This window comes from Siniperca chuatsi, linkage group LG10, assembly GCF_020085105.1.
Source record: "Siniperca chuatsi isolate FFG_IHB_CAS linkage group LG10, ASM2008510v1, whole genome shotgun sequence".
In the NCBI taxonomy this organism is placed as follows: Eukaryota; Metazoa; Chordata; class Actinopteri; order Centrarchiformes; family Sinipercidae; genus Siniperca; species Siniperca chuatsi.
The window spans coordinates 14,876,635-14,893,090 of NC_058051.1; the positions used below are offsets into that span (position 1 = coordinate 14,876,635).

The 16,456-nt window shown below is 40.0% G+C and overlaps 1 protein-coding gene across 1 annotated transcript; it reads left to right on the plus strand.

Annotated features, from left to right (window-relative positions):
- The first annotated feature begins 3,701 nt into the window (after positions 1–3,701).
- On the plus strand, positions 3,702–14,093 carry slc25a33 (solute carrier family 25 member 33). Its single transcript, XM_044210768.1, has 7 exons — positions 3,702–3,939; positions 5,968–6,141; positions 9,925–10,002; positions 11,245–11,345; positions 11,660–11,726; positions 12,263–12,543; positions 12,638–14,093. Exons 1-7 carry the CDS (start codon positions 3,899–3,901, stop codon positions 12,835–12,837), a joined length of 942 nt encoding a protein of 313 aa, XP_044066703.1. The 5' UTR covers positions 3,702–3,898; the 3' UTR covers positions 12,838–14,093.
- Positions 14,094–16,456: the final 2,363 nt, after the last annotated feature.

The window sequence follows — 16,456 nt, forward strand, 5'->3', positions numbered from 1 at the left end:
AGCCAGAATAATTTAAAACACCTGTATGGATGTGCAGGACCTTTAACTGCTCATGGCAAGGCAAGTTTATTTGTAAAGTACCTTTCAACAACAAGGCAATTCAAAGTGCTTTACATAAGGCATAAAAAGCATTTAGACAAGATATTAAAGAAACACAAGACAATATAAAAACACACATATACATAAGATTTAAAAAGTACAATAAAATACAAGATTAAAATAAGTTAAAATAGATAAAACAGGAAAATATAAATTACAGTGCAGTTGCAGTGCAAGATATGAATAAATCTCAAATCCCAAATTTAATTTAATAAAACCGCAGTAGTGGGGATGATGGAGATTTAACCCCCTGTCGCCCTGTTGCATCAGTCTCCCAACTACTGTAACCGTTTTGACTCAGTTTCTGTATGCAGTTAAAGATTAGGGTAGGCAGTGTATTTGAACATACACACACACACATAGGCTGCACACATAGCATTTACCATGCAAAAGTCTTCATGCTCTTAAAATTTTTTGTTAAAGCCAGTTAGTTATCTGAGCTGAATGAGACTATTACTTAAACAAAACTAAGCAATCCTATTTTAACCACACAGAGTCAATGGAGAACATTCGTTTCCAGAAACTGAAACTTTTGACCACTAACTTCTGTCCATAAAAAGCACAGGACCCTCTTTTAATGTTGTTTCCAGAAGGTAACTCCTTACCTTCTGAAAGTCAGTGAGATGTGGGGCCACAATTTAAGGCTTAGAATATAAATATAGCTTAGAATATGAAAGTGAGTGACGTAAGTTTACACACAATATATAGTAGACCCTGTGCAATCAGTTGCACGTTTAGACCTGTTTAGTGTTCTAAAATGTGCAAATGTAGCTCATTTAGCACTTAGCTGAATGCTAACACCCTGTGCCACACCATATATTTCCCTCTTGCTCCCTGCTTCTATTTTATTTGCAATACTTATAGTGATTTTTTATGCATTTATTCAATTTATTTCTAATTATTTATCTTGTCATGTGCATGAAGGAAATATACTGTGAAAAATGTTACCAAACAAAAAGCTACAGGTGATGAATATCATACAGTTTATACAGAAATGCCACAAACTTTTGCTTACCACAGAGTTTAATCAACACGATATGGTAAAAAAAAAATCATATTGCGTTATTTTGACAGATATCATGATTGCAATATGACTGCAGCATTACAGTCCTTCATTATAATGTTGTTTTGTCACACATTTTACCTTTATCAAAAAATTGCAGCTTCTGCGATTTGGATATTGTACTTGGCCATATTGTGATTTTGACAATATTGCAATTAATTGTGCAGCTCCAATCAACACTAATCTCATTAAAAAGCAGTATCTCATGTGCAGGGATATTATGGTCCATTGAGTTACGCTAAATTCCAAGGAAAGAAAAAACACTTTGACTCACACTTTAAACTTTGCTAAAAATGCTAGCGGAAGAGTTAATATTACAGTAGATACACCATTTAAGCTTGACTACCTCATTTCTGTATCAAAAAATGTGTGAATTTAATTTCAGTGAATGGTGCTTCTTCAAAAATACAGGGTGCAGGGTGAATATTAAACGAGCAGGTTTACTCTGAAATACTACTGAAGTACTATTACTAAATACTAAATACTATTAAGGCAAACAAGTGTCTATGCTTTTGAAATAAAATGTATTCACATGAGCCAAGCACTGAGGGAAACCAATATGGAAGGGGACAGGGAGTGTGTGTGTGTGTGTGTGTGTGTGTGTGGCAATTTCACTGATACATAAATTGATACACTTTAATCCCTTCAATGGTTTAGCTTTTTACATAAAGCACAGGATTAGGTTCAGCTAAGTTTTTTTGCATACACACACACACACACACACACACACACACACGTATATCCCGTTCAGCAGCTGATTCAAAGAAGTAACTATTAAAAATATGATAAGAAGAGGTCTTGTCTGGTGAAGCAACAAGCGAAATAAAACTAAATACAGCTGATGGAGAGAAGGACAAAACAAAATATCACAAATTCTGAATTTCACTTCTGAACAGGCAGAGCTGTAAGGAACTGTATGTCTCATATTTGGTCACTTGGTGTCAGCATTTCCAACTCCGACATACAGTAACCATGAAGACCAGTCAAGATCATTGAAATGTTTTAATCCTGGTTCAACCATGTAAAGCACTTTGTAACTTTGTTTTTAAAAGTGCTGTAGCCTATAAATAAAGTTTATTATTATTATTATTATTACAATTAGTCTCATTGTTGAGCACAACATGAAGTATTGGATAGTTTTATCTCAAACGGTTATTTAAATGAAACAATCTGAAAAGTTTAGAGGGGAAATGGTTCTTTGATTGAACTGCTATGTTAATTGTGACAAGGAACTCCAATCAGACACTGCTCTTTTGTAAGGTCTCATGAGCCAAAAAGGTTGGTAACCACCAGTTTATTCTTTAACAATATGTTTTATAAGCCCATCCATATGTTTTTATGTAAAATAATGTAAAATCTTATGTAAAATCTTAATCTGAAAAGTAACCAATAACCTGAGCTGTCTAATAAATATAGTGGAGTAAAAAGTACAATATTTCCTTCTGAAATGTAGTGGAGTAGAAGTATGAAGTAGTATAAAATGGAAATACTCAAGTATCTTAAAATTGTACTTAAGTACAGTACTTGAATAAATTTACTTAGTTACTTTTAACCACTGCTGACAATAGTAAAACTGATTTGCACTTGTTTTACTTGACCCACCTCAGTGGCCAGTTCATCTAAAGAAGCTTCAATTAGACCTTCATGTTGGCAAGACTCATACATTACATAACCAGTGGTTATGCAATGACACTACATCGCTCACTCTATCTATTAAAACACTGAAGTGAAGTAAATAACAAAGCTTTAAATCCATTGGAGCAAATCAAATCCATATCTTTGTCAAAGAGAAAAATATAATAATATATATAATAAGCTGAACCCCAGCTAATTTTGTTGACATGTTTATCACAGAATTAATGTACACTGTCAGTATAGGATGACAAAAATCGTGTTATGATCTCAAACAGGACAAAAAGCAAGTGCAGCTGGTTTGACGAGACTGTTTTGATACAATGACACAGATGTTATTGTACAGACATACAGACAAACAAAGTGCAATTAAGGCGATCGAGTAACTGTTTGTAGGTTCATTGCCTAGATATCCTTAGCATGGCAGCAGCAGTTACATTCCAACTTTTATTGCACACTGCTCAGGGGTGGACAGCACATACCATATCATTGCATGTCCTCTATGGCACAGTTAACAGTCATGGAGTCATATTTTGTCTCCCATTAAAATCAAGGTCTTTATTGTTCTGTGATCTTCCTGAAAACCTTGAAAAGGTAAAAAATAAAAAGGTAATTTACCAAATGTAAGTTTTTATTCTCATCATGATAGACAATGTTTTTGCAGACATCTTAGTCTCTTTTTGTAATATCTGTTTCAACAATACTTGTAGCTCTATATTTTTGTATTGCTTAGGAATACTTTTAATTATAAGAATATTGTGGTTAAAAAAGCTTTTATTTTATACTGAAAATCGTCAAGGTCAGAAGGGACTCAGAAGTTCAAAGTGTCCTCCTGTTTTTGGAGCTTTGCTGCTGCTAATAATTGTGCAACTTGATAAAGGACAAGGCGGTGAGCACATGTGCCTACGTCACGGACAACACCCCCGTCCAGCCCACTGACGTAAACGTGGGCATCTCTTCAGGTCACCCTACCGCTCGGCCAGTGACAGCTCCGCAAAGCCGGTGGAGAGATAGATGAACGGTAGTACACTGGGATCGTAAAACCATCACTCTATTATTTGTCTTTGATACAAACGTTATGGTGGCTGTTTGAAAAAGGAAAAGATGGCACAGAGAGACACGCTGCTACATCTGTTCGCTGGGGGGTAAGTCGTATTAATGCTAACGTTACTGCTTCCAACCAGAGTAAGTTAGCGTTATTAATAACTCAAAGGTTAATGTAACATGAAGAGGTAACGCGAACTTAGGTTACACGTTCGTTGCTACATAAGTACTTTTGCAAAGCCTGTATGAAACCACAAACAATGTATTCGTTAATCTAACGCATTTTCAGCAGTATAGCCGCTTGCCAGCATGCTAACATATGTTATGTAAATGCTAGCTAGCTAGCTAGCTCGTGTTAGCACACCACGAGCTTTCGAATGTAGTTAGACATCAGTTTCTTTAACTGTGTTCTTCACTAGCTGACTTTATTATGTAAAATGACTAACTATAGGTGAAAATAATGACTAACATATGTGTGAGCTTTTTAAATCTTAAACTAATAACTAAGCTAACGTTGACGTGTACAATAAACCACCCGGCAACATCTTTAATTTCAATTTATCCTGCTAGCGTTACGTCCGTGCGGAAGTTTACTAAAGCCTAATAGCTACCGTTAGCTAGCAAGCTATGTCTGTTAGTTGTTTGGGTCTGGAAGGTCATATTCGTACTACGAGTAACAACGTGATGTTTCAGATAATACGCTATGTTAAAAATGACTTTATCATGTGTAACTCAAGACTGTGAGTTAGCGGTTCGCTAAGTATCCCGTCGTCGTCATGGCTGGACGTGGCACAGTCACGAGAGTAGTTAGCCCTCATCTATATGATGCCCTTTAGTGTTAACATTATGTAACCCTGGAGCTCTACTTTGCCAACAACCATAGCTCCATGTTAGCAATGCCAACAGCTCATCCCTACCTGGCTGAAGGATAACGACGAGCTGGATTGCTCCCAGTTGATGTTAAGGTCACATTTAAACAACATTGGCTTGTGAAATATTACGCCATTTTACCCTTGAAATGTTATAATGAGCCTTTAGGTTGCTAACTCATTTTAACTCCGCACGGAAAACTATGATTTTTAAAATGCAAGTCAGTCAGTCAAATTTATAATAATGTGATGAGAATGTTTGCTTTTAATTTAACTGTAGCCGGCTGATCATATCATAGGCAGTCCTAAAACATGCACTACGTCGAACCTATAGAGGGAAAAATTATGTTTACCTCGCGACTTAACATTTACTCAGAAAACCAGCTGAGCTTGTATGATAGGCTTTGGTCGATTTCTAAACTGTCTTGAAAAACACCAATACTTAATGCACACAATGTAAGTTTATGAGCATACTTGTCATTTTTAGATGGCTCTCATTTTTGCACCCATTCCCCCTAGATTTCTTATCTTTGTGGTCATGGTCACAACACATTATTTCAACATGGTTACATGTGTTTGTTTGTCAGATTAGGTTATGCAATGTGGAAAACTTCAACATCCAGAGTATAATTTCTTCTCTCTATAATTTCCAAAAATCAGATAGGGGTGGATAGGGGACTTATGATCAGTGAATGGACAATTAGGTCAGGTGTAACTTTGGTTTGACTCAGACTACAGAGGCTTATTCTAATCTGTTCCAGACTTTTAAGCGTGTCACTGACAAGGTTATAGACTCAGTTAATAAAGGATGTACCAGTGAGAGCTGTAATGAACTCAATGAATAAATTGGTAATGCTGAAATTGGAAAAGTGGCTATCTAAAAACTCTTTTGTCAGACAAACAGCTCTTTCCAGGTGCAATTAGAGCGTCTGTTCTGCAAAACCCTGTGCACCAGATGTGTTGGGTTAACTCATGAATATTTCCACTGCAGAGCAAGAGACCGGCCTTTGACCATAATTGTTCATTGTACTTGGTCAGTAGCTCCTCAGCTGTGTTATGATGGAAAAACACTCTCCTCAGTCAAAGCTGATAGGAGTAGCCCTGCAAATAATAGAACCACAGCCATCTAAGCAGGTTAAGCATTGTATTACAATTATCAGAACTTACATGTATTGACCAGTGGGACATTGCTTGCGTTGTATGCAAGATTTTAAACATCTCAAGGCCCATTATCTTAATTTTTGTGTGATCAATTTGCAGATGTAGTGGTACGGTGGGAGCCATCGTGACCTGCCCCCTGGAAGTGTTGAAAACACGGTTGCAGTCTTCTGGCCTCACCCTCCGACCGGTCTTCCAGGTCCAGCTGGGCACCCTAAGCGGCACTGGGGTTATCCGACCGGGGACTGTTACACCGGGTCTCCTGCAGGTCCTACGGTAAGGTGTTTGTTTATGTTGTTGTTAGGCAACAATGCTGCAGCATGTTGTGTGGGCCTTCCCTTGAGGCATTTGTATTTTCTTTACCCGCAAACAAAGGGGCAAAGTGTTCCCTCCTCACAGCTGTTGCACTTTGCTGTTTATCAAGACTAGTCTGTAGGGACTGGCATAGTTGTTAGCTGGTGACTTTTGTAGTTACATAGTGGCGTCCTACTGAATTTTACCCTGGGAAGACCTCCGTGTTTAGGCATTTCTGAGGTGTTGACATAACAAAATAAAAAGTTTTGTTTGGAATAGTTGTATAAAGTCCTGTGTGGTTCTTGTGATTTAGTCCATAGAAACACTTAAGAGTCATTTGCTTTCTGCTTTCGTAGTCTTAAAATAAAGGCCTCTAATCCTGTCCTACATAAAGTGAGGATTAAGTACACAGTATCCTGCTCGTATTTAGTGCCTCGAACCAGCTGTTTTGGGCGACACAAAACTTGTGTTTCCACCAGGCTTTAAGATATGTATAAAACAAGTTTTTTGTGGTGTCTGTGAAAGTAGCCCTTATGACTCTGCTGAGGTTGGGAAAGACTAGAAACAGGCCACGTTTTAATCAGGGTGCTGTGTCAGTGTTATATTACACTCAGAGGACTGGGGCCACAAACTGAACCGGTCTGGACTGGTGTCGGCTTTAGATTTAGGTTTTAAAAGTTACACGTTCCTAAAGTCAATGTTTTTATCTTTTGAGAACAAATATGTATTTGTCAGTTTGGGTCTCATGCTAGTTTTTCAACTTATTTTAGCTGATACAAATAGATTTTTCAGAGCTTTTAGAGAGTTGTCTTTGCATTTACAGGCTTATATTTATGTAAAACAAGCAAGAAATTCATTATTGACCATAAACCCCTTCTCCAGCCATTGAAACCTCGAGATTGGACACTACTGTGACCTGAAAAGAGGTCATTATTGTGTTTTTAAACTCATCATTGTTTGAGAAGAGGTGTTGGGTGTCAGAGAGAGAGAGATAAGTTGAATTCGTGAACACTGCTTGAGAGACGAGGTGTGCATTAGAGAAACTAACACAAATTGCAGTTGTACCCACCCCCTTTGCTTGGCCCCAGGCAGACCAGACATCTGGAGAATGAAGGTCACTACTTACAAAGAGTTTAAAAAAAACTCTTAGGGATGTGGCTGACGTGACCAGCTAAGCACTGTTGAGGGGACTGGGTTTCCGTGAAGAAACCTATGTAAAACCAGCTCAAGTGAACAGGAATGGCGTAACACTTGGAATGATTGCAGGAGGGAGCTATCATACTCATTCCCCTAATAGAGCCAGGGATAATCCTATACAGACGTTTGCTGTAATCTATATATTGAGACAGTTTAACTTGTACAATGGTGTATATCAGAATCAGATATACTTTATTGATCCCGAGGGGAAACTCTTTCATTACAGCTGCTCACTATCACGTCACTGCACACTTGAGAATAGAAGTACTAAGCAAATCACTATAATAGCTAAAATAAGTGTAAGTACCAAAGTGGATTTAGAGGTTAAGTATGTATGGTATAATGAAATGTAATAATATAAGTAATAAGTAATAGTGCAATGAGTACTGTCAAGTGTAGCTTATTAAGGTAATTATGAGACGGTGGATATTGCACAGCAGTAATAGAAGTATGAATAAATGTCAATAAATAGGGAATTTTAAACTGAAAACAGAGTAAATTGCACAGCAGTATTAAACAGAGAATTTTGCACAATTATTTCAAGTATTGCAGCACATCATGGAGTGGGTGGGAGACACTGTCCAAAATGGCATGTAGTTTACCCAGCATCCTCCTCTCTGACACCACTGACAGAGTCCAGTTTCACCTCCACAATGTCACTGGCCTTACGAATCAGTTTGTTGAGTCTGTTAGCGTCTGCTACCCTCAACCTGCTGCCCCAGCATGCAACAGCATACGGGAAAGGACTGGCCACCATAGACTCATAAAACACCCTCAGCATTGTCCGGCAGATGTTGAAGGACCTCAGCCTCCTCTGGAAATAGAGGCGGCTCTGGCCCTTCCTGTACAGAGCTTGAGTGTTCTTAGCCCAGTCCACTTTATTGTCCATGTGTACTCCCAGGTACTTGTAGTCCTCAACAATGTCCACACTGACCCCCTGGATGGAAACCAGGGTCACTGGTGCCTTGGACCTTCGTAGATCTACAACCAACTCCTTAGACTTTGTTGCATTGAGCTGCAGATGGTTCTGCTCACACCATGAGACAAAGTTCCCCACCACAGCCCTGTACTGCGTCTCATCACCACCGCTGATACATCCCACCACAGCAGAAGAAAACTTCTGAAGGTGGCAGGACTCTGTGTGGTAGCTGAAGTCTGTGGTGTAGATGGTGAAGAGGAAGGGAGAGAGGACAGTCCCCTGAGGGGCCCCAGTGCTACTGACCACGCTGTCCGACACACAGTGCTGCAAACGCACATGCTGTGGTCTGCCAGTCAGGTAGTCAACAATCCAGGACATGGGGGGGCATCCACCTGCATCACTGCCAGCTTCTCACCCAGCAGGGCTGGCTGGATGGTGTTGAAAGCACTAGAGAAGTCAAAAAACATGATCTTCACCGTGCTTCCCGGCCTGTCCAGGTGGGTGTGGATGCGGTTCAGCAGGAAGATGATGGCGTCCTCAACTCCCAGCCGGGGCTGGTAGGCGAACTGAAGGGGTACAGGAGGGGTCTGACCATGGGCCGCAGCTGTTCCAGCACCAGTCTCTCCAGGGTCTTCATGATGTGGGAGGTCCGTGCCACCGGTCTGTAGTCCTTGGAGCCACTGGGACGCGCGTCTTCGGCACAGGAATGAGGCAAGATGTTGAAAGACTCACACAGCTGGGGGGCACAGGCTTTTAGCACCCCGGGGCAAACACCATCGGGGCCTGCAGCCTTGTTTGAGTGGAGTTTCATCAGCTGTCCTCTCACCTGGTCAGCAGTCAGGCACACAGCAGAGGTTACAGGCGGGGGGGGGGGTCATCAGTCTGGAGAGGGCCGTTAGCCTGAGAGCCAGTTGAGGGGGGAGTAGGACACCCCAGAAGATGGAGTTACTCAGTGAGCCCGTCAATGTCCTCTCCACGAGGCTCACAGAGTGCATCCCAGTTTGTCACCTCAACATTCCTGCAGTGTCTCGTAGGCCTCCTCTGACCATCTCCTCACTGTCCTTGTGGTCGCAGGCTGCCTTTTAACCAGAGGCACATAGCAGGGTTTGAGGTGAACCAGGTTGTGGTCTGACCTGCCCAAGGAGGGGAGGGGGGAAGAGCTGTATGCATCCTTAACGTTAGCATACATCAGGTCCAGTGTCCTCTCCTCTCTAGTAGGACAGCTCACATACTGGGTGAAATTAGTTAGTGTTGTTGAAACACTGACATGGTTGAAGTCACCCGAGACTTGAGTGCACTTGGGTGTTGAGTCTGGAGTTGTGCTATGGTGGTGTGAATGGCGTTGCACGCCGATGCCGGGTTATCAGAGGGGGGGATGTAAACAGCCACAACAATGGCATGTGAGAATTCACGTGGCAGATAATATGGCCGGAGTCCCACAGCTAACAGTTCAATGTCCGGGCTACAGATACTCTGCTTGATAGTAACATGACCAGGGTTACACCATCTGTTGTTGACCAGCACAGCAAGCCCACCGCCTTTCCGCTTACCGCTCCCGGTCTGATCCCTGTCGGCCCGAATAAATTAATAAAACTCTATTAAATATATTTGTGTTTTTGATGGTTGATTGATGTTTAATTTTGTTTCAGATCAATTCTAGAAAAAGAGGGACCAAGATCACTCTTCCGTGGCCTGGGGCCGAACCTTGTTGGCGTGGCCCCATCAAGGTACAGTGAAATCGGTGTCTACACTACATGCATTAGTTGCTCAGTTGTATCTGGGTTGTCCATTTCCCAACCATCCCATTGCAATTTTGTTTAACAAAGTCCTGAAACTACGTGGCAATCTCTGTGTTAATGATACCTGCCTGTTGGTGTACAGGTTAGTGATAACGCACAACAAAGTGTCCTTGTATTCAAAAACAATAAACAAAGCAGAGGCCAAGAAGGTCACAAAGTGAAGCAGAGTGGTGATTTGTCGGTAGATTCTGTTGTTTTCATGTATCAGGAGTGTATTATACCATGACCGCTAACCGAAGAACCAAAATGTGTTTATATTTTTCATTTTAATGGTTGAAAACATTAACTGGCTGTGTAAACAGGAACACCTTCCAATCCCCCGTAGCCCTACAGAGTTCTGTAAGTCAGCTGTTCAGTTTGTGTAGTCTGTCAACATGAGTAGGCCTCTGTATTTATATTTGATTAAACGTTTTCTTAACTTGTGAAATATGAAAAGGAACAAATAAGGAATTATGTTTTGAGGTTTGAGTTTTACAGAGTTTGACAAATGTGGTAATGAGATAATAGATCTGATTTCAATTTGTGTGTGAAACTTCTACAACAAGTCATAACAAAAATTCAGTCTTATGTGGGACCTTGTGAAGTTTCAATTTCACCTTTGTTCTGTTTTTAGTGTCAACAAATGGTCAGTACTTTACACTGTTTCCTGATGGTTGATATGAGTAAATTCTTCTATACAACAATAATATAACCATAAAACAAACAATCCTAATGTATTTGCCACAAAATGTTGATTAGACTTTGAGACTCAGTTCAACTGAAAAAGGTCATTTGTTACATATACTTTTCCCATGGTTAATGAGTAGCTGGAGCACGATCCCTTGCTCAGTAATTCCGCTCCCCCTCAGTTCCACTGGACAACTTGGACAGGCTCACATTCAGAGCAGCTCTGTGTGCAACGGTGGTGCCCAGTGCTTATTCAGCCCATTCTGGTGTAGTGACAGTTTGTTCCAGAACCTGAGCAGAGAGAGCAGGCACTGGGGAACAGACTGCTCTGGATACACTCTGTCAAAGGCCAACACAAGTCCAAATGGAATCAGTTATATAATTGCCCAGCTGTTATAAAACTACATTAACATATTGAAAATGCATTCATATTTAAGCACTGTGTGTTAATCTTTACAGCTGCCTCCGTGTCGAGTTCTTACCAGTGTGTTCTCTGTGTTTCAGAGCCATTTATTTTGCTGCATACTCGAAATCTAAAGAGACATTCAATGGGCTGTTCGTCCCTAATAGTGGAGTGGTGCACATGTCCTCTGCGGGGGTTGCAGGTGAGCAGTCTTTAGCCTTTGTTACATACATGTAATGGATATAACACGAACAGCTGTGAAATGTAATGCAATCTAGTGCCCTGCGTAGATATTATTTCTAAAGCTTATACATTTTGTCTATTCTGTGGATAAAATAACAATGTACCCCCAATGAACCTTTTTATGAAGTTTAGAAAATTACCATTACAGGCTTCAAAAAGGTCATTTATTACATTTATTACAACTTTGTTATGAGTTACATTGAGGGGATGTAATGAATCTTATGTCATGCTGCAGTGTAAAACTGAATATGCTTCTTTTGCCCCCCCCCCCAGCTTTCGTTACTAACTCTCTGATGAACCCCATCTGGATGGTCAAGACCAGGATGCAGCTGGAGAAAAAGTGTGTACACTCTAAACGTCACCTGCCCTGTGTGTGCTTACATGGTTAGCTCTAGACTGATTGTAGTGTTCTGTTTAGATCAGTGTAAAACAGTCTGGCTTATTTTTGGGTGGGAAGATACTCCATATAATGTGGCCTTTAACAGAGCCCATCTTCACAGTACTGTCCTTGGGCTATGCGGCGTGTGAGACTGAGCATGTGACCTGGCTCCACAAATACACAGTGCTGACGCAAAGTCCTGAGTGCACAAGAAGAGTCTATATTTACATTGCAGAGTACAGGGCAGTAGTATCATGTGAGGTCACAGGACCAAGTCTGTTCACTCTGTCTTTAAAGAACACCTGTCCTGCAGCTCAAAATGGTGGCTTTATGAATGAGGGAAATAATTTCAGGTTATACTAGTCATTCAAACCAATAAGAAAACTCTAGCATTCTACATGATGTGGTGGGCATTCATTATTTTTGGCATTTTGTAGACTGTACGATTAATTGATGAATGAAAGAAGATAGATAATTGCGATTTTTTGACTTTTTAGAGCCAAAGGAGAGAAGAAGATGAATGCACTGCAGTGTGCTCGCTATGTTTACAAAATGGAAGGGATTCGGGGCTTCTACCGAGGCCTGACTGCATCTTATGCCGGCATCTCGGAGACCATGATCTGCTTCCTCATCTACGAGACACTGAAGAAACACCTCGCCAAGAGCCAATTCACCTCCCCAAATAGCGAAAAGGAGAAAGGAGCGTCAGACTTCCTGAGGCTGATGATGGCAGCTGCTTTTTCAAAGGGTTGTGCGTCCTGCATAGCCTACCCACACGGTAAACGCTGTTTGTCTTTTGCAACACAACAACCTAATGTCAGGGAGAAGTATTTTATTTAAATGCCTAATTCTTTTTTTGTTTGTCTCCACAGAGGTCATTAGGACAAGGCTGCGTGAGGAAGGCAGCAAGTACAAGTATTTCTTCCAGACGGGGAGGTTAGTAGCAGTGGAGGAAGGCTATGCAGCTTTTTATAGAGGACTCATTCCACAGCTAATTAGACAAATCCCTAACACAGCTATCGTCCTCTCCACATATGAACTCATTGTCCATCTGCTGGGGGACTCCAAGTGAAGAAATGCTTGAAAGTTAGGATTTTCCTGACAAACAATGGATGCCACATTAAAAACCCAAGACACACTGGGCAAAAGACTTTTGAAAAGGCAACACATACATTTTTTTTTTTAATGTGGTGCTACAGAGACTTTTATGGTGGAACTGAAGCAGGTTGTACTATTATCCAAAGAGCTAAAAGCGTTATTTTATTGAAAGCTTGTCGTTAGGAGTTTATCAAAATAACTCGAGACATCGTGGTACTTATTAAAACTCCAAAACCTGTGAAAAAAGGTCATTTTCTTAGAGGACTAGTGTTAAGTTAACTAAATTATTTTATGTTTTGTTATTTTATGACAGTGTTTGTTTTCTGTTATCAATGGTAAAAGCACCAACACACATGACTGTGCAGGTTGATTCATTTAGTTAATGATGGTAAGTAATTCAGATTAAGTGCTAGTAATAGTGCTGTTCCTTGCAATGTAATGACCTCACAGATCATTTTGAGATTTCTGTTTCACAAATACAATGTGCTGGTTTTTGAAGTTTGAATTACCAGAGAAATGCATATATATATATATATATATATATATATATATATATATATTTTACAGGTTTATCTGTATGTTTTCTTTGATATTCACCTTTTAATAATGAGAACAATGAGAACTTGGATGCTTATTTGACCAGTGGCTCAATAAAATGCAACAAGAAACTACATCAGTTGGTGGTTGACCCTAATCCTGACGCAATGATTCTGTTAATACAAAAATCTACATTCACTGTATTGCAAGCACCAGGCTAGAGCAGGGTTGTTGCACTGTAAAGGTGGCTCAGTAACCGACAAATTGGAATATGTGAGGGACTAGTTGGCTGATTCTGTTCTTAAATCCAAATATTCTGACAAATTCATTTAATTAGGACTTTGTGCTTGGTGATGACATTTGGGTGAGGAAAAATGTCTTCAGTCAGAGCTTTTTATTAAGTTCATTCCACTTTAGGAACTATTCTAAATTTCTCCAGGTATAAGCGTCAGCATAATGCCTAAACTGTACAGTGAAGCCTCTCCTTTGGTCTCTACTTGAAACATACGCTAGTCAGTTTATGCTATGACTGAACATCAAGATGTGTTTTCTAATTGTTTTCGTCCATGTACTGTAAGTATGACTTCTTTTCAGTGATGCCTACTTCACCTACAGTCACACGAATCTGGAAACGAGTCTTGTACATTTCAGTCTCCGCATATCATGCCTATAAAAAGTATTCACCCCCTTGGACTTTTTCATGCTTTGTTTTACAGCATCAAATCACAGTAGCTTATCTAATGCCAAAGTGAAAGGAAAAGTGTATACACTGGCCTAATATAGGTACAAATATAAACGACAAAATAATGGAATGCATAAGTAATCACCCTCTTCAAGTCTTTGTAAAACTTTCCATGGTCTGTCAAGTTGCATGGTGACCACAAATCAGCAACTTTCAAGTCATACCACAAGTTCTGGATTGGACTGAGGTCTAGACACCCAATTAGGTTATTTTCAGGACTCTAACGTTTTGTTGTTTTGGAGCCTCTGTGGCTTGCATGGAAAATAAATCATCTCCCAAGTCAGTTCTCTTTCAGACTTTAAGGGATTTCTCGGTATTTTGCTGGATTCACTTTACCCAGTGCCTTCACAAGCCTTCCAGGCCAGAGCCATATCACAGACAAATTAGGTACTAATATTAGGTACTTAAAATGCAAACACATTTGATTGCATTACAAAAAAAGCTTTCCAATATGAAATGGAAAAAATTCCTCAGAACATTTATTGGGTAGGTCACTCAGTGTGTGTGGAAACCATTTGACAACTCAGACGTGAATCAGCAAAAATGTCTTCTTCTGTTGTGGTTTTGGTTGATTCATCCATATTGTCCTCTCCAACTGGGAAGAACAGGCTCATGACCTAATGGTTTTAAGTGGAGGACTGCAGCAGGAGAATTGTCTTGGTGGTAAATCTCTGAATGGTGTGGATATTTGTGTCATGTCTACAGTAGTGACGGATGTACAGGTCATTTTTGAGGTGCTGTTCTCCTATTGACACCCGTTCCTCCTACTGAAATGTATACAACTGGGTACCACTTTCCAATACGTCACCCTTTTTACAAAGGGGTTACAAGTTTGTAATGAATGGTTTTATTAATGTTAATCATTTACTAACGCTTTTTAGATCAGAAATAAGCCTTTAATAAGTACACATAGACCTACATCAAATATAAACAGAATTAATTATTTTGCAGAAGACACTTGTTTCAGCTAACTGAGTGCTGAAGCCTATTATTAGCTTCAGCTGAATTTAATGTATTTTTGCACAAAAGAAGGACTGTGGATTTGATCCATGACCCATGACATACATTGAAATTGCTTTAAGAGGGGATGTCTTTGCAGCCAGTATGTACAGGAGGAACAATTACAGCAACCAATTTTGCTTTCACTGTATGTAGTATTGTATTAAGATAGACTTGAAAATGTGAACCTGTTAGGCCTATAATTGATCTTTAAAGCATTAGTAAATGATTTATTAACCATTAGTAAAGCAACTTATAACCCCTATGTAAAGTGTTACTCTATACAGTTTTTCTTTTCTGGAATACTAACTGGCTCTAGGTTAATGGGTTTGTTGTGTGGTAATTTGATTAAACACATTAAAGGGGCATAAACGAAAAAAAATCCAAGGCACTCTTTAATATTACAATGCTGACACCAACGTGTTTCAGTTGAAAACCTTTATCAGGGTGTTGAGGTAAAATACAGACACAGTCACTTAAAGCTAGGGTAGGTAACGCTGGAGAAACTAGCAAGAGAGGCATCTAGATTTTGAAAGTATCCAAACGAAAAAATCCCAGCCCCTCCCTTCAGGCCTCCCTCCAAAGCCACTCCCCAAAAACACCTTTTCATGCTTTCATGAGTGCATGGCAGAGGTAGACAGGCAGGTATGCCTTGGCTGAATGAAATGATTGGATGGGCTTAAAACAGGCCTGCCACAGATACCTGATAATTTTCTCTTTTTTTTCCCCAAAGCATTTGATTTATTGATTGCTGTCGGGATGTAAAGAGAATTTTAACAAATAAAACTAAAAATGCTTCTGAAATACATTACTTACCCAAGCTTTAAATGGCACAAGGCATGACACAAATGGGTTGTGTGGCTGAAAGCCAACAGGAAGGCAGGGCTACAGAAATCCCACAGGGGCTCAATGTGGTGGCAGTGTGAAAACCTAGGTTGCTTGTCCGAGTTCACAATAAATAAAAAACAACACCACAAAATACATTTCTAATCATAACTCAGAAAGACAATTCAACAAATTAAATTTCAAAAAGAAAACAGCAAGGCATAAATGTTGACAAAGCTCCTCCTGAGCCACAGAAGACATACAACTGTTTTCACAGGGTGAGTAGCACCTACACATGTTTCCCAGCTTTCCCTTAAATTTCTATTGGCTGGTTTGTTGGATAAATCAAGTGAATACTTTTAAAATACACTGTTTACAATGACTTTGAAGGGCCCAGGATTTCTAGCTACGCCCCTGTCCACAGTAGTGAACTTCCATAAGGAGAAGCTAATGGGTTTAGTGTTTAAATGCAGCGCTGCGGCTTGTGCTG